The sequence below is a fragment of the Sus scrofa genome, chromosome 17, assembly GCF_054392235.1.
Source record: "Sus scrofa isolate SSC_HxYL_T2T_F1_AM1 chromosome 17, Sscrofa_HxYL_maternal_Yorkshire_Landrace_v2.0, whole genome shotgun sequence".
NCBI lineage: Eukaryota > Metazoa > Chordata > Mammalia > Artiodactyla > Suidae > Sus > Sus scrofa.
Genome location: NC_139399.1, coordinates 19,524,072 through 19,550,131, shown reverse-complemented (window position 1 = coordinate 19,550,131; position 26,060 = coordinate 19,524,072). Strand labels below are relative to the sequence as shown.

At 49.0% G+C, this 26,060-nt stretch overlaps 2 protein-coding genes across 33 annotated transcripts in view; one reads left to right on the top strand and one right to left on the bottom strand.

Annotated features, from left to right (window-relative positions):
* The window catches only part of SH2D4A (SH2 domain containing 4A), a 79,977-nt gene extending 69,703 nt beyond the window's left edge, over window positions 1–10,274 (top strand). For all 13 annotated transcript variants that reach the window (XM_085004376.1, XM_085004371.1, XM_085004368.1 and 10 more), the window contains 2 exons: window positions 8,356–8,576; window positions 9,112–10,274. In XM_085004376.1, the coding sequence (XP_084860502.1) occupies window positions 8,356–8,576; window positions 9,112–9,204 (314 nt within the window). In that variant the 3' untranslated portion in view covers window positions 9,205–10,274. The remainder of the gene's footprint in view (window positions 1–8,355; window positions 8,577–9,111) is intronic.
* Window positions 10,275–18,525: 8,251 nt separating this feature from the next.
* Window positions 18,526–26,060, bottom strand: part of CSGALNACT1 (chondroitin sulfate N-acetylgalactosaminyltransferase 1) — a 353,762-nt gene continuing 346,227 nt past the window's right edge. For 18 of the 20 annotated variants that reach the window (XM_085004405.1, XM_085004417.1, XM_085004401.1 and 15 more), the window contains 2 exons: window positions 21,781–21,862; window positions 18,526–20,472 (listed from right to left, as the gene is read on the bottom strand). In XM_085004405.1, coding sequence (XP_084860531.1) covers window positions 20,183–20,472; window positions 21,781–21,862 — 372 coding nt within the window. In that variant the 3' untranslated portion in view covers window positions 18,526–20,182. Of the gene's footprint in view, window positions 20,473–21,780; window positions 21,863–24,337; window positions 25,129–26,060 lie in introns of those variants that run through there. The other 2 variants (XM_085004412.1, XM_085004411.1) reach the window with 2 other exon arrangements.

Below are 26,060 nucleotides of genomic sequence, written 5' to 3'. Positions count from 1 at the left end.
GCAAACCAAAAATCTACAATTGATACACATGCAAATAAGAAAAATCAACTCAATTACAATACTAAAGATAGTCATCAAACCACAAGAGGAGAGAACAAGAGAAGAAGGGAAGAAGAAAGAGCAACAAAAACAAATCCAAAACAGTTAATAAAATGGCAATAAGAACATACATATCAATAACTACCTTAAATGTTCGTGAACTAAATGCCCCAACCAAAAGATATAGACTGGCTGAATGGATACAAAAACAAGAGTTGTGTAAGTTGTTTGTGTATTTTAGAGATTAAGCCCTTGCCAGTTGCATCATTTGAAACTATTTTCTCCATTGCATAGGTTGTCTTTTTTTTTTCCCACAGTTTCCTTTGCTATGCAGAAGCTTATCAGTTTGATTAGGTCCCATTGGTTTATTTTTGTTTTTATTTCTGCTCCCTTGGGAGACTGACCAAAGAAAACTTTGGACGGTTGATGTCAGAGAATGTTATGCCTAGGTTCTCTTCTAGGAGTTTTATGATGTCTTGTTTTATGTTGAAGTCTTTAAGCCGTTTTGAGTTTATTTTTGTGCATGGTGTGAGGGTGTGTTCTAGTTTCATTGATGTACATGCAGCTGTCAACTTTTCCCAGCACCACTTGTCGAAGAGACTTTTTTTCACATTTGATATTCTTGCCTCTTTTGACTAAGATTAATTGACCATAGGTATCTGAGTTTATTTCTGGGTTCTCTATAAAAATACAATACCTTTTAATAATTTTTTTTTAATAATTCTTTTTAATTTTCCCACTGTACAGCAAGGGGGTCAGGTTATCCTTACATGTATACATTACAATTACATTTTCCCCCCACCCTTTCTTCTGTTGCAACATGAGTATCTAGACAAAGTTCTCAATGCTATTCAGCAGGATCTCCTTGTAAATCTATTCTAAGTTGTGTCTGATAAGCCCAAGCTCCCGATCCCTCCCACTCCTTCCCCCTCCCATCAGGCAGCCACAAGTCTCTTCTCCAAGTCCATGATTTTCTTTTCTGAGGAGATGTTCATTTGTGCTGGATATTAGATTCCAGTTATAATTGATATCATATGGTATTTGTCTTTGTCTTTCTGGCTCATTTCACTCAGTATGAGATTCTCTAGTTCCATCCATGTTGCTGCAAATGGCATTATGTCATTCCTTTTTATGGCTGAGTAGTATTCCATTGTGTATATATACCACATCTTCCGAATCCAATCATCTGTCGATGGACATTTGGGTTGTTTCCATGTCCTGGCTATTGTGAATAGTGCTGCAATGAACATGCGGGTGCGCGTGTCTCTTTTAAGTAGAGTTTTGTCCGGATATATGCCCAAGAGTGGGATTGCGGGGTCATATGGAAGTTCTTTTTTTTTTTTTTTTTTTTTGTCCTTTTGTCTTTTTGTTGTTGTTGTTGTTGTTGTTGCTATTTCTTGGGCCGCTCCCGCGGCATATGGAGGTTCCCAGGCTAGGGGTTGAATCGGAGCTGTAGCCACCGGCCTATGCCAGAGCCACAGCAACGCGGGATCCGAGCCGCGTCTGCAACCTACACCACAGCTCACGGCAACGCCGGATCGTTAACCCACTGAGCAAGGGCAGGGACTGAACTCGCAACCTCATGGTTCCTATTCGGATTCGTTAACCACTGCGCCAGGACGGGAACTCCTGGAAGTTCTATGTCTAGATTTCTAAGGTATCTCCAGACTGTTCTCCATAGTGGCTGTACCAGTTTACATTCCCACCAACAGTGCAGGAGGGTTCCCTTTTCTCCACAGCCCCTCCAGCACTTGTTATTTGTGGATTTATTAATGATGGCCATTCTGACTGGTGTGAGGTGGTATCTCATGGTAGTTTTGATTTGCATTTCTCTTATAATCAGCGATGTTGAGCATTTTTTCATGTGTTTGTTGGCCATCTGTATATCTTCTTTGGAGAACAGTCTATTCAGGTCTTTTGCCCATTTTTCCATTGATTGATTGGTTTTTTTGCTGTTGGGTTGTATAAGTTGTTTATATATTCTAGAGATTAAGCCCTTGTCAGTTGCCTCATTTGAAACTGTTTTCTCCCATTCTGTAAGTTGTCTTTTTGTTTTCTTTTGGGTTTCCTTTGCTGTGCAAAAGCTTTTCAGTTTGATGAGGTCCCATGGGTTTATTTTTGCTCTTAATTGTGTTGCTTTGGGAGACTGACCTGAGAAAATATTCATGAGGTTGATATTTTTGCCTATGTTCTCTTCTAGGAGTTTGATGGTGTCCTGTCTTATATTTAAGTCTTTCAGCCATTTGGAGTTTATTTTTGTGCATGGTGTGAGGGTGTGTTCTAGTTTCATTGCTTTGCATGTAGCTGTCCAGGTTTCCCAGCAATGCTTGCTGAATAGACTTTCTTTTTCCCATTTTATGTTCTTGCCTCCCTTGTCAAAGATTAATTGACCATAGGGGTCAGGGTTTATTTCTGGGTTCTCTCTTCTGTTCCATTCGTCTGTCTGTCTGTTTTGATACCAGTACCACACTGTTTTGATGACTGTGGCTTTGTAGTATTTCTTGAAGTCTGGGAGAGTTATGCCTCCTGCTTGGTTTTTGTTTCTCAGGATTGCTTTGGCGATTCTGGGTCTTTTGTCGTTCCATATAAATGTTTGGATTGTTTGTTCTAGTTCTGTGAAAAATATTGTGGGTAATTTGATAGGGATTGCATTGAATCTAAAATACAATACCTTTTAAAATCACACCCCCAAAAATTAAATACCTAGGAATAAACCTGACTAAAGAGGTGAAAGGTTTATATGCTGAGAACTAGAAAACATTAATCAAGGAAATTAAAGAGGATTCAAAGAAATGGAAAGATATTCCATGTTCCTGGATTGGAAGAATTAATATTGTTAGAATGACCAGACTATCCAAAGCAATCTATAGCTTCAATGCAATCCCTATCAAATTACCCATGACATTTTTCACAAAACTAGAACAAACAATTCAAAAATTTATGTGGAACCATAAAAGACTCAGAATTGCCAAAGCAATCCTGAGGAACAAAAACCATGCAGGAGGCATAACTCTCCCAGACTTCAGGCAATATTACAAAGCCACAGTCACCAAGACAGTGTGGTACTGGTACCAAAACAGACAGACAGACCAGTGGAACAGAATAGAGAACTAAATGCTCATTTTTAATTTTAAGCCAATCCCAGGGAAATTTCATGAACCCTGTGGGTCAAAAAGCCAAGAACTAAAGGGGGAGATGAGAGACCTGAAACCATCACTGTCTTGTAACCTCAGCATGTCCCTTTCCTACCTCTGTTTCCCCATCTGTAAAATGGCAATGGTAATAGTATCAGTTCTGCTTATTTCAGAGCCATTTGCAGGTTAAATGCAGTGAGTGGCCACCTCTGGAGCAGTGAGGAATCATTTCTAATAAATCTCGAACTTGCACAAAGGATGGGGACACCCCAATACCTGGCAATAGGGTTTTGTCTAGTGGAAGCCTCTGTAGCCACTGGTAATGCATGGGAGACGATTTGATAACAGACAACAGGTGTCAGCAAACCAGAACCGATTGATGCTTGCTCCTATTTTTGTATTCCCAGCCTAGGGGTCAAATCAGAGCCACAGCTGCCAACCTACGTCACAGCCACAGCAATATGGGATCCGAGCTGAGTCTGCAACTTACACCACAGCTCATGGCAACACTGGATCTTTAACCCACTGAGTGAGGCCAGGGATCAAACCCGAAACCTCATGGTTCCTAGTTGAATTTGTTTCTGCTGCGCCACCACAGGAACTCCCTGTAAATGAAGTTTGATTGGAGCACAGTCTCATCCATTCCTCCTCCTGCTGTGTGGCAGTTTGACAGAGACCAGTATGGCCTGCAGAGCCAAAAACATTTAGTGTCCAGCCCTACAGGGAAAAAGTGACAGTATGTGTAGTGTGGTTGGGTGGGCTGAGCCCAGGCCCGCCTGTGGGACCTTACGTGCATTAGGATCCACAGCACAGGCCTTCCATTCTGTCCTGTGGTCATGACAACATCTTTTTCTCAGGCCACCGTGAGGGTTAAGTGAAGTAAAGCTCCCTTGAGGTGTTCAAGGCAGACAAGAAGAACTAGATGCAATTGTTACTGGGTAATCTTTCTTCTTTATTTATTTTTATTTATTTTTTTTAGGGCCTCAACTGTGGCATATAGAAGTTCCCAGGCTAGGGGTCAAATCAGAACTACAGCTGCTGGCCTACACTATAGCCACAGCAACCAGATCTGAGCTGCGTCTGTGACCTACAGAACAGCTCAAGGAGACGCCAGATCCCTGAACCAATAATCGAGGCCAGGGATCAAACGTGCATCCTCATGGATACAAGTCGGATTCATTTCTTCTGTGCCACAGTGGGACCTCTTGCTTAGTCCTGCTCTTGAGGGCCCTGGGTGTTATGCGAGCAGAGAAGTGGTCCCCTCCAAGCCAGGTGTCCAGGCTCTGGGGAGCTTAGCCTACTCCCCCTCGTGCAGAGCCCCTGCTTCCCCTGGATGGCTGCCCTTCTGCCACACCCAGCCTGGATTCAGCTCTAAACTAGACAAACTGCTGGGTGAAGAGCTGGTTCATTGAAAAAACTGATGGCACAGAGGAAGCTTTTATTTATGCCTTTCCACTGGCACGAAGTCCTCCTATGAGCTCAGACAGGTTTGGTTCTTGTAATTTGTGTGAAGAGAGCTGGTCAGAGGGAGGTGGCCTTAGGGGGCTGGATGGAGACCCTCATTGCTTTAGACTTCCTGGAGGTGAGGAGTTCCCTGGTAGCTCAGCAGGTTAAGGATCTGGCATTATTACTTCTGTGGCTCAGGCCTCTGCAGTGGTGCGGATTCGATCCCTGACTATGGAACTTCCACATGCTGTGGGCATGGCTAAAAGAAAAGAAAAAGAAAAAAAAGAAAAAAAGACAGGGTTCCCATTGTGGCTCAATGGAAAAGAATTTGACCAGCATCCATGAGGACACAGATTAGATCCCTGGCCTCGCTCAGTGGGTTAAGGATCCGGCATTGCTGTGAGCTGTGGTGTAGGTTGAAGATGCGGCTCAGATCTGGTGTTGCTGTGGCTGTGGCATAGGCTGGTGGCTACTGTTCCGATTCAACTCCTAGCCTGGAAACTCCATATGCTGTGGGCACGGCCCTAAAAAGACAAAAAAAGAAAAGAAAAGAAAAAAAAAGGCAGTTCCTGTTGTGGCTCAGCAGGTTAAGAAACTGACTAATATCTGTGAGAATGCAGGTTCAATCCCTGGACTCGCTCAGTGGGTTAAGGATCTGGCGTTACCACGAGCTGTGGTACAGGTCACAAACATGGTTGCTGTGGCTGTGGTGTAGGCTGGCAGCTGCGACTCCAATTCGACCCCTAGCCTGGGAACTTCCATGTGCTGAGGTGTGGCCCTGAAAAGCAAAAAAAAAAAAAAAAAAAAAAAAAAATTCTTGGCATCATGCACAGGGTGGGAATCCATGGGGATTTGTATCTGACACTGGACTTAAATGAATCCATTGCCCTTGATAGAATCATGACAAATTGTCCATCGAGCTGTATCGTCAGATTCACCAAGAGAGAGTGCCCTTTGGGAATCCTGCTTCTGCAGCAAAGCAAAGAGCAAAGCCCAGTCCCTGTAGCACCCGTCTTCTGAACCTGCCCTCGGTACCACTGGGCTGAAGGAGTCCCATCAGGACCCGTGTCCTAGTGTCTCTAGATGAGACAGCACCAGATTTGTGCGTAATGAGGAACTGTTCTCGATTGGGAGACTCGGTTTGATTTACAGCCACTGTATGAATGACCTGATTTTAGGAGGAATTTCTCCCTAACCCACGTTTGCTTATAATTTTCCAGAGTAGCGTTCATTTTAGGATTCCAAATCCATTTTGATAAAACCCAGGTGGTATAAATTATAACACCTGCCCCACCTGGTGAAGTAACTTGGAATCCAGGGTCAGCCCATCAGTGAGTCTAGGAGGGGAGAGAAATTTTTCCAGAATGAGCCCCTTGGCTCTGAAGTCAGTGAAAACTACCCCTGGTTGGTGAGTCTTGACCCTCTGGTCACCTTCAGGCCTCAGGTAGGCTGGTTACCTGGGGCTCCGTGTCAGTTTCCAGTTACTTTCAGGGGACCAGGCAGACGAAGATGTCCATCTCTGTGGGGCTCACCTGGGCATCACTTGGGCACCGGATGTGGATGCCATCACCCAAGAGGCTCCCTGGGGTCCTGGTGCCTACGGTTTCCAAGGCTCAGTTGTTGGGAAAAACGCAGGAAGGTGACTAGAGAGGATGGAGCTGGTGCCCTGTGGGGTGTGGACACAGCAGAGCCACTGCCCTAGAGACACGGGTGGGGGTTCGTCTTCCCTTTCAGGCACATCCCTTGTCTGTGAGGGGCTGTAGGCCCTGTCACCACCCAGCCCCCATCCCAGCATCACCCGGGGGCTGAGCCTCATGCACCTGGTCTTGGAGGAGCAAGCCCTGCGGGGAGGGGATGGGGCAGGAGAGGGCGGGCTGGTGGTCGCAGCTGGGGGAGAACAGGTGATTTCTAATTCTCCCTTTATTGAAGGTCTGCTTACTTTTAAAAAAGAGCATAGAAATGCTTTGGATAAATGTACTTTGGATAATTAGGTTTAATTCTCAACAAACTATTTAGTCTTATTAGACTAAAGGGCTGTGATAATCCATTGTCTTTCACCAGGAGGTCTTCTGGTTTTTTTCCTAATAATAAGATACCGAGGAGGTTCTGCTGTGGTGCAGTAGGACTGGTGGTATCTCTGTAGTGCCAGGATGTCATTTCAGTCCCTGACCTGGCACAGTGGATTAAAGGATCTGGTGTGGCCGCAGCTGTGGCTCTGATCTGATCCCTGGAGCAGGAACTCCCATATGCCAAGGGGTGGCCAAAAAAAAAAAAAAAAAAAAAAAAGATGCCAAGTAGCAGGACAGGAGGAGGCAGGAGCTTCCTGTTGGCTGAAATGGGAAAGAGCTCAGAGAACATGGCTCTTCATCCAGTAGAGTAACTCAGCCACCTCACTGCCCTGCCAGGACGTGCCTGCACTTTCTGTGTGTCTCATCACGCTGCTGATCCAGCTGAAGAATTAGAACAGGACGGAGGGGAACCTGCAGTATGAGTCAGACCCCATGAGTTTGGACTATTTGTGGAAAAGGCTAGTCTGAATTAGTGTGAATTCATGAGGCATCTAAACCATACACATATGTACATTGTACAATGTATATAAATGTCTCTGTATGTATATTGAGTGTGTATATTTGTATCACATATATATGATGTATGATGTGTATATATATATATGTTTACATCATATATATGTGTGTATATACACACAAACATATATATATATATGAAGTTTCATTCTTTTGAATATATGTGAAGACACTAACATATAAGCATATATACACTTGTGTACATACCTGCACCTGTATTTACTTTCATTCCTTTAGATGAAGGCTCACTGGGGAGTGGCTACAGCATAGGGCACTGGGTGGCCTGCACTCGTCCTGCTTCTATCACTGACTTGCTGATTCCTGACCAATGTGTCCACCGTCAGCACTGCCAGTTTTTGGGCTTGGACCCCTCTTTGTGGGGAGGCTGTCCTATGCCCTGTGGGATGTTTAGCAGCATCCCTGGCTCCCTGCCCAGGACAACCCAAAATATCTCAGATGTTTCTGGACATCGCCCTGGGTGGGAACTACTGTTGCAGACCAAGGAGGACCATTCCCAAGCAGAGTCCCCATCGGGCAACTGGGGACAGCACCTCTAAGTCTCTGGCAGAGCCAACCCTCCCAGGGTGACCGTCAAGGGTTCAAACACTCAGAACCACCCAACGCCTGTGCTGCTGGAACTGGGCGTGCGAGGAGAAGTGTGTTCTGAGGGTTCCATGTTTGCACTTTCCTGTACACTATTTATTTGCTTACATGAACTACCCTGGCCCAGGTACCAAATGCTGAACGCTAGTCCTAAAAAGCCCCAGATGGACTTAAGTTTTTTTTTTTTTTTTTTTTTTTTTGTCTTTTTGCCATTTCTTGGGCCGCTCCTGGGCATATGGAGGTTCCCAGGCTAGGAGTCTAATCGGAGCTGTAGCCACTGGCCTACGCCAGAGCCACAGCAACGCAAGATCTGAGCCATGTCAGCAACCTACACCACAGCTCATGGCAATGCCGGATCCTTAACCCACTGAGCAAGGCCAGGGATCGAACCTGCAATCTCATGGTTCCTAGTCAGATTCGCTAACCACTGAGCCACGACGGGAACTCCAGTTGCTCCTGTTTTTACTAACTTGGTGCACATGGCTCTGTTTAACAGAGGAGTGTTTGGGAAATGATTTGGCTGACACACCTGCTCTGTTTTCCCCCAGGAATTCTCACGCTAAAGAGAGCGAATGAGCTGCTAAGCACATGCCAGCCGGGCAGCTTTCTGATCCGGGTCAGTGAGAGGATCAAGGGCTACACCCTGTCCTATCGGTTGGAGGACGGCTGCAAACACTTCCTCATCGACGCCTCCACAGACTCGTACAGCTTCCTGGGTGTGGACCAGCTGCAGCATGCCAGCCTGGCCGACCTGGTGGAGTATCACAAGGTGAAGCCACACACGACTTCACTGGCTCAGTGAACAGGTGTCCCGCTGTGGCTCCAACCAGGAAAGGCAGTTTGCAAGGAAACTGAGACAAATGGGGCAGAGTTGAAGGGGTTGCCTTTGAAATTCCTCCCAATAATCAGATGCTTAACTGCATTTCCTTTGTCACCGAACCTAGTTCCCCCTGAAATACTCAGGAAGAGCACAGGGCAGAGAATATAGAAGGTGCACACTTGGATCTGTGCACACTCTGATCACATCTGGGAATCTTAAATTAGAGCACAAGCCTGGGTGGGGATTGGCAGGGTGGGAGGGAGACCATGTGGCAGTTTGCAGACGAGAAAAAAAATTCTTTTAAGGTTGCCTAAGCCAAAAAAGTTTTGTGCATATCAAGGGGAAACCAGAAGGTGTATGCTCTGTGAGGTGGGAAGGGCACGGCTTATGAATGATACCGTCTTGTGAGTGAGACTCAGAAGCCCCCTGGTACCTGTGCTGTTGTAAGGGACTCACAGCCTGACCCGTACCTTGTCATTCACAGGAGGAACCCATAACTTCCCTGGGGAAGGAACGCCTTCTGTACCCCTGTGGCCAGCAGGAACAGCCGCCAGACTACCTGGAGCTCTTTGAGTGATAGCCCCCTTGGTGTCACCCTGCCGCCGTGTCACCCTCTGGACAGATGCCATGGAAATGGACACTTGTGTGTGAAGCCAAATTGCCCTGCAGCAAACTGATCTGATCATCTGAAAGGATCCTCGGAGACGCCCAGAGATCTTCTGTGCACAAATTCTGGGCCTTAATGCCAAGAGGAGCTTACCTCTGGGTCATATGCAATCTAGAAGTAAAGGGAGAAGAACCCCATTTTAGCAGCTCCTAACGTGACCCCGCAAAGGCACACGGGAAAAATAGGAACCTTTTTAGGAATTAAGGTGAACCTCCAAACCAGAACTCCCGTGACCTCAACCCTCCCTCTCTGCCTCATCTCAGAGGGCCTCAGGGTCCTGTTTAGATGTAGCTGCAGGTTGGTTTTGGGGAGCTGAGCTGACGCCCACCTTGCTTACTGCGCCCGTGGGCTCCAGGGTGTAAATCACGTAGGAAAACACAAGTTGGGGATGTTGTGAACTGAATGAAGAGTTTGAGGATGTAAGATGAGAGGCTTAACATGTACAGAAATGTTCTGGACGGTCCGCAGGAGCTCAGGGACACTGTCCGAGGTGGTTCCTGGCTCTGGGAGCTGTATGGGGCTCCCTGAGGGTCTGGCTCCACCCAGACCACGTGGGTGAAGCCACGTATGCGTGTCAGTTGCTATGGCAGCAGATAGACAAAGGCGGAGGAGTGGGCTCTTTAAAGGACACTACTTGCTGTGGGTTGAACTGTGTCCTCAAAAGGGACGTCGAAGTCCTGCCCTGTACCTGTGATTGTGACCTTATTTGGAGACAGTCTCTTTGCAGATGTAGCCAAGTCAAGATGAGGAAGATCAGATTAGGAAGGTCCCCAGAGCCAACGACGGGCTTCTCTGTAGGGGGAGAGGGATCTGGAAGCTGGCACATGCGCAGAGGGGAGGTGGCCTTGGGACCACAGAGGCAGAGCCCCAGTGACCAGTCACGACTTGCCAGCTGGGGTCCTGGGGGCGAGAGGGGAGCATGACCCTGTGGACACTTCTAGCCTCCAGAACAATGAGAGAATAAACTTCTTTTGTCTTAAGGCACCGAGTATATGGTAATTTGTACCAGCAGCCCTAGGAAACTAATAGAGAAGTTTATGTAATTATAGCCTCTGATGTGCATTATGGACCTTTCTTTGCAGTCCAGCCCACCCTTCTTGTTATGAAGGATGCATGAAAGCTCACCTCCCCTGGCCTTTCAGCTCTGGGTACAGATTTGCTCAGTCAGGAATCTCATGCCCTGTTGATCCCACCCCCAAACTTCAGCCACCCACCAGGCCAGCTCTGGTCAGGGGGTGTCCTCTGGGCCCCACCAAGGAGGCTCTCACCACCCAGATCATCCAGGAGGATGGGATCTACTGGAACTTGTTGGCATTCTTTTATTTATTTATTTATTTATTTATTTGTCTTTTTGTCTTTTGTTGTTGTTGTTGTTGCTATTTCTTGGGCCGCTCCCGCGGCATATGGAGGTTCCCAGGCTAGGGGTTGAATCGGAGCTGTAGCCACCAGCCTACGCCAGAGCCACAGCAACGCGGGATCTGAGCCGCGTCTGCAACCTACACCACAGCTCACGGCAACGCCGGATCGTTAACCCACTGAGCAAGGCCAGGGACCGAACCCGCAACCTCATGGTTCCTAGTTGGATTCGTTAACCACTGCGCCACGACGGGAACTCCCATTGGCATTCTTTTAAATGAAGCACATGGTTGTCGCAGTCTGTTCCTGGGGTTGGTTGTGCAAAACACTGGTTGACAGTGTAAAATGTAACCAGACAAGAGGGAGGGTGCATTTATATGTATCAGTATGCATGAGTGTACATGTGCTTTAAAGAGAAAGCTTTTTGTTTTTCTTTTCAGGGCTGCACCTGTGGCATGTGGAAGTTCCCAGGCTAGAGGTCGAATCAGAGCTGCAGCTGGAGTTCCCGTCCTGGCTCAGTGGTTAACGAATCCGACTACAAACCATGAGGTTGCGGGCTCGATCCCTGGCCTTGCTCAGTGGGTTAAGGATCTGGCATTGCTGTGAGCTGTGGTGTAGGTTGCAGAAGCGGCTTGGATCCCGCATTTCTGTGACTGTGATGTAGGCCGGCGGCTACAGCTCCAATTGGACCCCTGGCCTGGGAACCTCCATATGCCGTGGGTACGGCCCTAGAAAAGGCAAAAAGACAAAAAAAAAAAAAAAAAAAAAAAAAAAAAAAAGAGACAGAGCTGCAGCTGCCAACCTACACCACAGCTCCCAGCAGTGCAGGATTCTAGCCACATCTTCCACCTACACTACAGCTCCTGGCAATGCCGAATCCTTAAACCACTGAGCAGGGCCAGGGGTTGAACATTCAACTTCTTGACCTGATGAGCCACATCGGGAACTCCCTATTTGAGGCTTTTCTTGAGCTCTGAGAAAGTATTTCAATAGGCCATGTTTAAGTGTTTCTTGAAATGTTCCACATGCTTTCTGTTGTCTGAGACACAACTGTCAATTGTCTAAGAGAATCTGTCTCAGCTTTCATTTCTAACTGTAGTTCATTAGCCATGACATCATAGACCTGGAGAGATACACAGAGCTGGAAGTCAGAAACTTCTCTTTCCTTCTTTTCTCACCACTAGCTGCATGACCTTGGACAGATCCCTCTACCTCTCTGAACCTCCGTTTTCACTTCTAATAAAAACGAAGTGAGGAGTTCCCGTCTTGGCGTAGTGGTTAATGAATCCGACTAGGAACCGTGAGGTTGCGGGTTCGATCCCTGGCCTTGCTCAGTGGGTTAAGGATCCGGCGTTGCTGTGAGCTGTGGTGTAGGTTGCAGACGAGGCTTGGATTCCGCGTTGCTGTGGCCCTGGCATAGGCCGGCGGCTACAGCTCCGATTAGACCCCTAGCCTGGGAACCTCCATATGCCGTGGGAGCAGCCCAAGAAATGGTAAAAACAACAACAAAAAAAAAACCGAAGTGAGTTAACTTTTTTTTTTTTTTTTTGTCTTTTTAGGGCTGAATCTGCAGCATATGGAGGTTCCCAGGCTAGGGGTCTAATCAGAACTATAGCTGCAGGCCTACGCCACAGCCACGCCAGATCCGAGCCTCATCTTGACCTACACCACAGCTCACGGCAACGCTGGATCCTTAACCCACTGAGCGAGGCCAGGGATCGAACCCACAACCTCATGGTTCCTAGTTGGATTCGTTTCCTCTGCACCACGACAGGAACTCCCAATGTTAACTAATCTTTATTATTTTCACCCAGCTCTGAAATCTTAAGGTTCCAGAATAAATAGAAAAGTGCCTTCTAGTCACTAATAATTATGATGACCTATAAAATTCCAGCATCAGGAGTTCCCGTTGTAGCCCAGTGGAAACGGCCGACTAGTATCCATGAAGATGTGGGTTCAATCCCTGGCCTCGCTCAGTGGGTTAAGGATCCCATATACCTCAGGCATGGGCCTAAAAAGAAAAAAGAAAAAATTTGTTCAGATAATCAACCTTTAAATTGACCTTTTTCTTTTTTCTTTTTCTTGCTATTGAGTTTTATGAGTTCTTTGTATATTTTGGCTATTAGCCCCTTATCAGACTGTATGATTTACAGTAATTTTCTCCCATTCAGGAAGTTGCCTGTTCATTTTGTCGATGGTTCCCTTGGCTGTGCAGAAGCTTTTTATTTTTATTTAGTTATATTTGTTGCTTTTTGCTTTTGTTGCTTTTGCTTTTGGTGTCAGATTTTAAAAAGCCAGAGCCAAGACCTATGTCAAGGAGCTTATCCCTTGTGTTTTCTTCTAGGAGTTTTGTGGGTTCAGGTTATTACATTCAAGTCTTTAATCCATTTTGAGTTAATTTTTGTATATGGTGTTAGATAGTAGTCCAATTTAATATTTTTGCATGTGGCTGTCTAATTTTCCAATATCATTTATTGAAGAGATTTTCTTTCTTTCTTGTATATTCTTGGTTCTGTTGTGGTAAATCTTACATGCATAGGTTTATTTCTGGGCTCTCTATACTGTTCCATTGATCTCTGTGTCCATTTTTTTTTTTTTTTTCTTTTTAGGACCACACCCCAGCCATAGGGAAGTTCCCAGGCTAGGAGTTGAATTGGAGATACAGCTGCTGGTCTACACCACAGCCACAGCAACGCCAGATCCGAGCCATGTCTGTGACCTACACCTCAGCTCACAGCAACGCTGGATCCTTAGCCCACTGAGCGAGGCCAGGGATTGAGCCCACGTCCTCGTGGATAGTAGTAGAGTTCGTTACCGCTGAGCCACAACAGAAACTCTCTCATTGCTGTGGATCTATAAACATTAGATAGACATGGTTTGGTTAGCGTTGCTCATGGAATTTGAAGCTGCAGGTGGGGAGTTACTGGCCATGCTGTGTTGACCTCATTTCAGGCCAACGTGTCTGACCCTCAGGGTGTTGAAGAGTAAGTCCAGCTCTCCCAGCATCCTCTCCCCACATACTGCCTGTGTATAGGAGGCAGGCCATCTGCACAGAGAGCCGCCAGGCAGAAAGGCATTTGCTGAGTCTTGAGCAGAGGCTGTGAGGATGGCCTGGCTCTCTCTGAGCCCCTGGGTGACTACTGAGGCAGTGACAGCCTGAGGTAGCACAATGTCACTTTCTCTCCCCACCCTGCCCCCTTGGAAGAGCAGACGAGGCAGACACAGCCAAGGGGCACGAAGTTGATGACTCCAGAGGGCGTGTTTAGGGGGAAGGTAACACAGAGACGTTTGAAAGTCACCTCCAATGACCAAGAGAACCTATCGCCCATGCGTTAAAAAAAAAAAAAAAAGAAAAAAACCCATCATGCACATCCCCCAACCAACCGGCACAGGCCCCATAGTTTTTGGCAGCAACACCAAAGCACTGAGTTCTGAGAAAACAGCTTTGAATTCAAGTATAAAGCTGATCAGAATATGGACCACACAAAGCTGCCAGCTAGCTACTGGGTGTTGGGAGTAAAACATACCCACCCTTCCACGGGACCCCCCAAGGGTGCACTCTGATCAGCAATCCTCAGAAACAATGGCAAATCTTTTCCAAGAAGCAAGGTTTCCTACCTGCCCTCCCCTACTACTTAATGCAGACTTTTAAGTCTAAGACCTTGGAATCCTGCTAGAGAGCCAGCGTCCAAGGCCTCAGGCCTGTGGGGGGCAGCAGCCACCTGCTACCTTGTTCCTGGGTCACCATGTTGACAGGTTTGCATTCACTATCAGGACTCCTCAGGTGGGGCTGAGGGCAGAGAAATAGGAAACCGAGGCACAAGAGGACAGGCACTGGACCAGCCCCAGGCCCCCACCCCTCATCACCCATCCCCACACGGCCAAGCCCTTTGGGGCTGGTCCTGGGATGGGACAATGCTGCCACTGTGTGGCTTGGCCTCTCGGCGAGTTCCCAGCCATTTCTTTTCTTTTTTTTTCCTTTTTTTTGTCTTTTTGCCTTTTCTAGGGCCGTCCCCGTGGCATATGGAGATTCCCAGGCTAGGGGTCAAATCAGAGCTGTAGCCACTGGCCTACACCAGAGCCACAGCAACACAGGATCCAAGCCGCGTCTGCAACCTACACCACAGCTCACGGCAATGCTGGATCCTTAACCCACTGAGCGAGGCCAGGGATTGAACCTGCAACCTCATGGTTCGTAGTCAGATTCCTTAACCACTGTGCCACGACGGGAACTCCCCCAGCCATTTCTGAGTCTCCAATTTCTGCACCTGGAAAATGGAGGTAATGAAATCAGTTGCCTTAGAAAATTGGCATTCTGTTCATAAAGTGCCCAACTATGCTCCTTACTTCAAAAACCTTGGAGTTCCCATTGTGGCTCAGCGGAGAACTTAGCACAATGTCTGTGGGAAGAGGCTTCAGTCCCTGGCCTCGCTCCATGGGTTAAGGACCTGGCGTTGCTGTGACGGTGGTGTAAGTTGTAGACATGGCTTGGATCCCATGTTGCTGTGGCTCTGATGTAGGCCTGCAGTTGCAGCTCTGATTCAACCCCTAGCTCGGGAACTTCCACATGCTGCAAGTGCAACTCTTAAAAAAAAAGAGAGAGAGAGAAAGAAAAAAAAAAAAACAAAACCCCAGATGCCTCTCAACTACCTAAGGGGTCACCAACTCCCAATCGCTGGATGTAGATTAAGAGACAAGTCACCTGTTACATTTTGCACTACTAGCAACCCTTCTTCAGACAGACTGAAATTGTCTTCAGAATGACAGAAACAAAGGACAGCAGTGCATGCAGGATGGGTCCGAGGGCACCCTGGGACAGCAGACACAGGCGTGAATTCGGAACTGGTATCTGATAACAGCTCCAGTGGATGCCTGCTGTGTGCCCGACCATCTGCTGTGCACACAACTGAACTCTTAACCCTGAAGGAGGGAACTGGAGACCCTCAGGGTCAAGTCAAAGATCCTATCAGCTGCAAATGAAAGAACTGGAATCTGAATACAAACGCACAGCTGGGGAAGCCAAGGTACTGATGGCCACGCTGAACTAAAACTGCAAGGATGAGGCACATTCTACATGAGGGACCTGGACAAAAGCAGCCCCTGAGGATAACGGCAGGCCATTCTCCCGCCAATGCTGACTTCAAGCAGCTGACCCCCAGTAAGGAGAGATGTCAGGTTCAGGTGCCAGCAGCTGGCTCTCGGGAGGCTGGTCCACTCAGGCTGCCAGACAGGACCCCAGGTTGGTCCACACAGGCTGCTGGACAGGACCTCAGGTTCTACTAGGGACCCTGTTTCAGGGTCCTGGGCAATCTACACAGAATCAGAACAGGGCGTGGATGCAAGGCTAGAAGGGACCTCACACAAGCCCAAGCATCAGAGCTGCCCTGGCAGCATCCTTGCTCCTTCTGATGATGTCATGTGACCAGTCCATCTAGCCATAGCTTTATCCCCCCATTCTTTGCTGTCTGAGCTTAAATGCTAAGCCTGGGAGTTCCCGTCGTGGCGCAGTGGTTAACGAATCCAACTAGGAACCATGAGGTTGCGGGTTCGGTCCCTGCCCTTGCTCAGTGGGTTAACGATCCGGCGTTGCCGTGAGCTGTGGTGTAGGTTGCAGACGCGGCTCGGATCTCGCATTGCTGTGGCTCTGGTGTAGGCCGGTGGCTACAGCTCCAATTGGACCCCTGGCCTGGGAACCTCCATATGCCGCGGGAGCGGCCCAAGAAATAGCAAAAAAAAATGACAAAAAAACAAAAAAACAAAAACAAACAAACAAACAAAAATAAATGCTAAGCCTGGTTATAATGCTTCAGTGGGCATCATCAGCACTTCTTCCTTTTTTTTTGTTTTGTTTTTTTGTTTTTTTGTTTTTTAGAGCCATACCTCCAGCATATGGGGTCTACTCTTCTGGGCTAGGGGTCCAACTGGAGCTTTAGCTGCTGGCCTACACCACAGCCACAACAACTCGGGATCCGGGCCACTTCTTCCAACTACACCACAGCTCATGGCAATGCCGGATACTTAACCGGCTAAGACCAGGGATTGAACCCGCATTCTCATGGTTACTAGTCAGGTTCACTACCACTGAGCCACAACAGGAACTCCACCAGCCCTTCTTTTATAAATAAATGTCTTGGGAAGGGAACAGGGACAGGTCCCTTGATGGACTGAATGTTTGCACCCCACCATTCTCAGGTTGAAGCGTTGTTGAGATTGTGTCTGAATGTGGCGACTTTGGGAGGTGCCAGGTCACGAGGGTGGGGCCCTATAACAGATGAGTGTCCTTTTAACAACAGGAAGGACAGCCAGCCCTCTGTCTGCTCTCAGCCATGTGAGGACACAGTGAGAAGGGTCCTCATCAGTCGCCTGATCTGCTGGTTCCTTGACTTTGAACTTAGCCTCCAGAACCTTGGGAAATCAACGTCAGCTGATTAAGCCGCCCTGTGGTATTTGTTTTAACTCAAGCTAAGACAGACCCTCTTGCATGTGTGCTTTACGAGAGTTTCTGCCTCTTGAGAAAACTGTTTATCTGACTAAACTTTAAAAAGAGGGAGGAGTTTCCTGGTGGTGCAACGGGTTAAGGACCTGGTGTTGTCACTGCAGTGGCTCAAGTCCCTGCTGTGGCGTGGGCTGGATCCTTGGCCCAGGAACATCCACATGTTGCTAGTGTGGCCAAAAAAATAATTATAAAAAAGGATACAGTTTGACATTACACTGTTGTCTCTTGAGCTACCCTCAGCAATCTTTAAATCCAGTTCCTAACCACTGCCTTGGGCATCTGTGATGCACAGTTAAACCCACACAATTGGCTGGTGCAGAGCAGCCCAGAGACACCACCTGCAGGACACCAAGCCAGAACTGGACCGTCAAGGTCAAGCATCCCCTCCCACTGCCAGGATGTTGGAAGGGCATCCTCCTGACCTGGGGAAGATGGGCAGGAGTGGGCAGGTCAGTCCCACCAAGCTGGAGACCCACTGGAGGGACCGACACATGCCCTGGATCTCCTCCAGCTCCACTGTGTGTGGAAGGAAGAAACAGTTGGAGCCAAAAGGGCTCTTGGAAACCATACCTCAACTTCTAATCAAAAACGACAAGGGAGAAGCTCCCACTGTGGCACAATGGGATCAGGGGCGCCTGGGCAGCACTGGGACCCACGTTCCATCTCTGGCCCAGCACAGTGGCTTAGGGTTAAAAATCCGGTGTTGCTGTAGCTGTTGGCTTAGGTCGAGACTGTGGCTCGGATCTGATCCCTGGCTCTGAAGCTCCATATGCTGCAGGGCAGCCAAAAATGTAAAGAAAAAAAAAAAAAGATGAAGGAATTGTATCAATTGCCAGGTTTTTCACTCCAGTTCTCTTTTCCTTCTAGCAGGGCCACCCGGGGGACACTTGGTGGTGACAAAAGACAGTGTAGGCATTCACTGTCACAGGTAATCCTGGCATCGAGAGGATAGAGGCCAGGGACGCTGCTCAGTGTCCTGGTGCATGGGACACTCCCCGGCAGAGAACAATCGAGCCCTAACGCCAGTGTCATGGCCAAGGAGCCCTAGTCTACACAGGAAACCCTTCTCCCCAAGCCGCAGACTTAGTGTTCTCACTCCGAGAAGAAATCGCACCCACAAAACACATTTTATTCGCTGTCCAATGCGACCTTCCATTCACGTCCTGGGTTTTAATTAAATTTTACGAACTACCAGTACAAATCAATACAATGCATTTTTTTCTTTTTTTTTTACATACCAACAGCTTGAATGTTCTTGAGGCTTTTAAACAATGAGTTGACTGTGGGCAAACAGAAATCAAGGAACCAGAGAGAGAATTAGCTCATGCGTCTGGCGCTGGCTAATAAATAAATAATTTTCACATGAACATAGAAACCACTCAATGTTAAGTGCGTTTATTTTTTTTAAATAGTTGGAAACTGTAACAAAATGCAATTTTCAGAAGCATCTTGGTGACCCAGTAGAACTGCTTCATTTCAAAAAATAAAGTCACTTCCCCCTCCTCTGGGAAGGGTGAACACGTAGCAAAATCTTCCATCCCGCTGGATGCTGGCAGATGGCGTGATCTTTCCCAAAAGGCGTGTTTCTGCGTCTGTTTCTCATGGAAGCCAGAAACCAGGAAGAGCACCCTGCTTAGAAAAGAGACGGTTTGGTTCGCACAGTCTGCTTTGGTTTATTTAAACAGGTAAGAAAGTGGTCCCCAGTTCTCCTGGGGAGAAAATGTGTTTTCTGACTTTTATCACCAGTCTGAGTGAGTTTCCTTTTCTGTTAAGGTAAAAAGTCTATTTTTTCCTTTCCTCCAGTGTTGAGTTGCTCCTCTTCAGAAACACACCTCAGATAAAGGATCTCTGGGTCTCGTTCGGTCAGCAGCCCGAGGCCATGCCTCAAACAGGAGGACGTCTATTGTCCAGTGCCCTCAGGGTCAGCATCTGGCACATCCTTGGATGTGCGTGTCAAGCTGATGCTCTGAACTCAAAGTTCTCATAATGCATCTAAAAGCATCCTCTTAAGAGTTCCTGCTATGGCTCAGTGGTAACAAACCTGACTAGTATCCATGAGGATGCAGGTTTGATCTCTGGCCGCGCTTACTGGGTTAAGGATCCAGCATTGCTGTGAGCTGTGGTGTAGGTCACAGACGTGGCTCAGATCCCGCGTTGCTGTGGCTCTGGCGTAGGCTGGCAGCTGTAGCTCTGATTAGACCCCGAGGCTGGGAACCTCCATATGCCATGGGGTGCAGCCCTAAAAAATAAAAAAAAAAGATTAAAAATTAAAAAAAAATAAAAGCATCCTCTTAAAACATATAACAATGTAGCTACCTTGCGCTCTCTTAGGCTTGCCAAGGGGTAATTAAATAAGCAGAATATAATTCATAAGCCAAAAAAAGTGCCTTCTTAAATAAAATTAATAAACAGAAATGGTTAAAACGACAACCAGAAAGATGAGCGGGTTATTGGTGGTTATTCTTGTGGCCAGATGATACAACAGCTGCAGGGGTTTTTTTGTTCTCAGTCCATTTGGTTTTGCTTCATATACTCACCAGGCTCACGATGAGCGTGTCTCTGCTTCACACGCCCTCCCCACCCGCCTCCTACCATTTCCGCATCCCAGACCCGAGAGCCCCGCTGACAGTCACGCCGATGGGAAGACATGTGCTTGCCTTCCATTCCAATGAACTTTTTACAAAACTGGGCTTCCTTCATGAATATTTCAGTGAGCACAGGGAACAACAGGTCTCGCTCTGCTGTAAACACCATCTAGACCTCCACGCCGTGACTCACACTCTCACAATCAGGCCGCCTTTGTCAGACCCCACCCGGGGTGCGCTGGGGCTGTTTCTGCCGGCCCAGGGGTGGTGATGGGGGGCGTCGATCCTGTTGCATAAGCTAAAGAGGCAGAGAGAAACCAGGAGGCTCTCAGCCTCCGTCCGTTTTCCTAATCAGTCCAATTCTCTTCTCGCCCTGGAGGGAAATCTTGCTCAGCCACTCATTCGCTCATCACCAAAGGGAAAAAAACAAAACAGACCCATCCGTGGCAGTTCATGTTTTCTTGCTACTTGTCTTCTGCTTCTGTTTGCGGAGGTGGGCCTCGATCTCGTGCCTGAAGACCAGCATCCCCAGCTGCCCGTGGGACGCCTCGTTCATGGCCTTGGACTGCATGCACATCTTGTACTGCTCCGGCGTCAGCTCATCCACGCAGCGCTTCTCATGCCACAGGTGGAAGAGGCCGCGCACCGGTGTCCGCACCACCACCAGGTTGCTGTGCAGGTACTTGCGGTAAAGGTGCACGTCCTCGCCACCCCAGCCTTTGATGTCCAGGTCGAACCCACCTGTCAGGAGAGAAGACCCTGCTGAACCTCACTGTGTGGGCCTCCGGCACCAGCATCTGACGCCGAACGTGAAGGGCGGAGGCGTCCGGGGAAGACACCCCCCTCGAGGCATGAGCATCGGCCTGGGTCAGAGACTCAGAACCCCCAGACTGAGAGACCTCCAGCAGCAGCACCAGCTCCGGGAGAAAGGCACACATGATCCCACCTGTTGTCGGGAGCCGATGCGGTTCTGGGGAGCAGGCGGCGGTGACGATACTGCCGGGGTCAGGCTAAGGGCTGCCACATCCCAACTTTCCAACCCAAACCTCTGGATGAAAATGGGTGGGGCTGTGTTTGAGGGTGGCCAGACTCGGGGCTGGCAGGGTGAGAAATCCACAGGCTGGTGAAAGGCGTCACTTTAAAAGGACTGGCCTCACCCGCTTCTGAAGTTTAACTCAGAAAATCTGGTATCACGTGATGACTCCCTCACACAGTGAGGCCAGTCCGCTAAAGTCTCACCTTGGTGAACCGAGCTGCCCCATGGCTCCTCTTAACCTAAAGTCACCATGTCCCCACTGGCTTTGTGGTCCCTGTTCCTTTCTCACCGATATTTCTTGGCCCCTTCAGAGAAACAGTGAAGCTTCTCTCAATGTCATTGTCATGCAGCCCTGTTCCTTGCAGCCCCCAACCTGCTCAGCTCCCGTGGAGGCAGTCACTGGAGCTGGAAGGGGCCCCACCCAGGGAATCACTCCCACCCCTGCTGAGAATATGGTGCAGCCCCCCAGCCCCCCAGCGGTGGTCAGATAGGAAAGGTGCAGGATTCTGAGTCAGGAATCTGCGTCCTGGTTCTCATGCGAGCAGCTACCTTACCTCTCTTAAGTTTGCACAGCACGTGTGTGTGTGTGAGTGTGTGTGTGTGTGTGCGCGCATGTGAGCTCATGCATCCGTGTACTCGTGTGCCTCTGTGCGCACATGTGTACTGCATCTATGTACACACGTGTTGACAGTGACTACACACTCCAGACTTGAAGTGCCGTCTGGAATATCAAAGGTTCAGCAGAGAAACTGGGGCCTTTCCTGGTGGGACGCTCCCCAGTGCTCAGAGCTGCCCTTATTTGGTGGCTCCTGTGGACCCAGGCCCAACTGGAGGGGCCCTGGAACCCTTGCTTCCCAGCCATCTTCATGCAGCAGTCTACCTTTGCCCTCAGTTCTGTCCTCCCTGGGGACACTGAAAAGGGCTGGTGCAGGGTCCCCACTGCTCAAGCCCCACCCCACCCCGGTCCAGCGCCCCCCCGGCACCGTCCCTGTTGTGCAGGGCCCCGGGCTCACCGATGTTGATGAAGTCAGAGCGGTACTGGCACGTCATCCCAAACCCGAAGTCTCTCCAAAACCCTGTCTCCTTCTTTATGACCTGCAGGGAGAGCACTGTCACTGAGGGAGGGGGAAGAGTGGACACAGATGGCGGCGTCAAGCACCACATGGGCCCTGGCACTGACACACAGCCACCACCCTGGTTGGGGATATGGACAGCGTTAGGATGCAGCAAACCCACCGTCCCAATGGGCCTGTGATTTGGGCACCTCCGGTCAGTATGTTTCTAGGGTGTGGGCGCCAACTCTCACACAAACACACACACACACCACACTCAAACACACCCACACACTTATTTCTAGGGTACATGCTCCAAAACACCCCCCCACCTCCACCCCCCCACAAAACACACACACACTTTGGGCACCTTTGGCTGGAATGTTTCTAGGCTCCAACACACACACACACCACACACACCACACTCACACACACACACACACACACACACACACACTTTGGGCACCTCTGGCCAGAATGTTTCTAGCACACAGGCTTCAAAACACACACACACACACACACACACGCTTTGAGCACCTCTGGCCAGAATGCTTCTAGAGTATAGGCTCCGACACACATACACAAACATACACACACACACCCCACTCAGAAACCAGGCAGGAGAGCCACCGGCGTGGGCGAGAAAGCAGGCCTGGGCCCTCACAGATGGGTGGAGGGCCAGCCAAGGGTTCAGGAAGTTTAGAGAAGGGGAGAGGACAACCCGGATTTCAGCCGCCCTGACCCAGAGCGCGGACAGGACTCGCTGGGAATGAACGGAAAAAAACCTGGGTCTGCACTCTGGGCCCAGGACAAGGGCACCGAGGCGCCAGGTCCTGAGGACACACTGGTCCACTCACCAGCTTAGACCCAGCTGCTCCCCCAGGTCTGTGTTGGATGCTGGCTGCCAGGTCTGGCCCTGCCTCTGCCTCACTTGGCAAGTGCATTTCCAATGCAGCTGCCGAAGCAGCAGGACTTCAAACATGCATCGTTATTGCTTATGTTTTTGGCTGAGGTAATCTTGGGAATAGACTTGCAACCTTAATAGTTATTTTTCTGGATCATTCTGATGGCTAACGTAGGTGTTGGAAGGGGTCCCCTCCAGCAAACTCACCGCCCACTCCCCTCATCCCCAGTTTCTGGCTGTTCCCTGCTAACGGGAAACAGTGCTTCCTGCCTGCCTGACACTGGCTGGTCCTCCCCTTAATAAGGAGGTGGGTGGAGCCAAGTCACCCCCAGCCTAATATCCTAATATCCTGCCCCTGCACCTCCCGAGTCTGGCTCTGAACCAGAGGCTGTCCCACAGAAGGGCTGGCAGAAGGCATGAGGGACTTAACATCCTTCTACTCAGTACCTGCGAAACTGCCTTGTTTCTTACAACTTGCACACAGATACGGATCACACAGCTGTTAGCACAAGTCAGGACCAAAGAGAAGAAGGCTGGGGCGGGGGGGGGGGGGGTCCTGTCCTTTAGGGCTACCCCAGCAGAGGCTCCCAGCTTTATTCTAGAACAAGGCCTGCTGTGCAGTATTATTCCCCAGGAAAGTTTCATCGGTATCAACTGAAAAGATGTCACAGGGCAAGAAAGTCTGGAAAAATCTCCGTTGAGTCCTTTTTAAAAAATGGTTTCTGTTCCATCCCAGTCATGGCAGGTACACTTTTTGTTTGTTTGTTTTTTCTTTTTAGGGTCACACCTGTGGCATACAGAAGTTCCCAGGCTAGGGGCTGAATCAGAGCTACAGATGCCGGCCTACAGCACAGCCACAGCAACACCAGATCCTGAACCCACACGGCGAGGCCAGGGATTGAACTTGTATCCTCATGGATACTAGTTGGGTTTGTAACCCACTGAGCCACAACGGGAACTCTGAGGTGCACTGTTTTCTGCCACAGCTCATGGCGCACCATTCTTTCCGATGGCTGGACACAGACAGGTCCTGGGTAAAAAGGCAAAGAGAAGGGCCAGCATCCAAGCTTCAAATATATGGCCACGGTCTACCTGGAATTGAAGACGTTTCCAAACAGGAAAAACAATGGACCAGCACTTGGGCAGAACACAAGAAGGACAGAGACAGGCAGCCACCAGGGCCTGACTCTCAGCTGGGGACAGTGTCACTGTGACTTGTAAGCGGTGGGGGTTGCTCAGGAGACACGGGGCAGGGCCTGTCTGACAGCACAGGGTGCCCTGTGCAGCACTGAGGTCCGCAGACATTTCCTCCGGGATCAGGGTGAAGGTCAGACTGTGCAGGGAAGTTCAACCCCAAAGGGACCAGGGCTGGTGCTGTGCTGCCTTGGCAGGGACCGGCTCACCCCCTGGGCAAGGGAGACCCTTCCCAACAATGCAATGTGTTCAGAGACATCAGGGAGGGAGCCTGAGCCTCCTGGTGGAGGACAGACGCCTGGAAGACAGATGTCGAGGCTGGACCTCTCCCCTCGGACAGTGGTCTTTCGACCCAGGAAAGCACAATCTTTATGCCACGAAAGATTATTATTATTTTTGTCTTTTCGGGGCCGCACCTGAGGCACATGGAGGTTCCCAGGCTAGGGGTCGAATCAGAGCTACAGCTGCCAGCCTACACCACAGCCACAGGTCCGAGCCGAGTCTGTGACCTATACCACAGCTCACGGCAATGCCAGATCCTTAACCCAAGGAGTGGGGCCAGGGATTGAGCGTGTCCTCAAGGATACTAGTCGGGTTTGTTTCCGCTGGAACTCCATCAAAGATTATTTTTAAAGGAATGAATCTGGGTTTTGGAAATGAATCTCTGGCTGAGCATGAAGGAAAGACTGGATTATAAAGAAAAGGTGGATTCTAGACAGGACTCCTGTGGCGGCCTCAGCAAGTATAGACAAGGCTTGAACCCAGAAACAGGAACGTCTGAAGTTAGCAATTATCGTTAATGATTTTTAAAAAATTTTTATTAGAGTATAGTTGATTTACAGTGTTGGGTCAATTTCTACTGTACAGCATAGTGACCCAGTTAGCAATTATTTAAACTAGGCTTATTCCTTTCTCAGAAGGCTGTTTTCACCTTGAAGCATCAGCAAATTTCCTCTCAGGCAGGTTTAAAACTCAGTAAATCATACATTAGGATGAAATCCCATGATCTCGCTTACTACTGATCACTAACAGTCTGTACTTAAAGAAAGTAACCTGAATACCGAAAAAAAAAAAAAAGACCAAAAAACCCTCCCATAAATGTGGTTTCTTGCCTTTGTCTGCAGGCAAATATTATTAAACATCAGTGGCAACAGCCAGAAGTAATAATCAGTATAGGAGTTCCCATCATGGCGCAACGGAAACGAATCCAACTGGGAACCATGAGGTTGCGGGTTCTATCCCTGGCCGCGCTCAGTGGATTCAGGATCCAGGGTTGCCGTGAGCTGTGGTGTGGGTCACAGATGCAGCTTGGATCTGGTGTTGCTGTGGCTGTGGCGTCGGCCGGTGGCTAGAGCTCCGATTAGACCCCCGGCCTGGGAACCTCCATATGCCGTGGGTGCGGCCCTAAAAGGACAAAAGACAAAAGTAAATAAATAACCAGTACGATGACGACCAAAGTCATATTTGCAGGGCTGCTGGCAAAGCCCGTCTCTTGTCTGCACACAGAAGTCACCTGTGGCAGCTGGTTTCTGGGTCTGGGGGCCCCTGTCATCGTGATAGTGATGTGCTCCATCAGTATCTCTCTCAAGAATTTATGACTAGGTCTGCATTGTATCTTTCCAGCCTGGGCCACAAGGACCCTTGGCAGGAACCCTCTTCTTAATGGACTCACCTCCAATCATGACGTTTTCTTTTGCACTTTCTCTGCACCTACACGTCCTCTCTCTGTCATACCGACTTCTGGAGTTTGATTTCTCCTCTGCCTGTTTCCTTTTATTTCCACCCTCGTCTAGATCCTAAGCAAATGTTCCCACTACCCCAGAGGAGGGGATCCTGGTTTTGGCCTGAGGCCCAGCTGGCTGTGTGCCCTGGAGGAGTCCGCGAGAGAGAAAGGAGTGAGGGAAACGGCCGGGGGACTCAGTGCCTGGCACAGCAAACCGCTTTCCTTCCCTGCTGCCCCCCACACACCTTGACTAGCTCTGTGTGAGCAGCATGTGGTCAAGAAATGGCTCTGCCAGTAAGAACAAGCTATGACATTTAGAATGGATAAGCAGGTGTTCCCATCGTGGCTCAGTGGTTAACGAATCCGACTACGAACCATGAGGTTGCGGGTTCGATCCCTGGCCTTGCTCAGTGGGTTAAA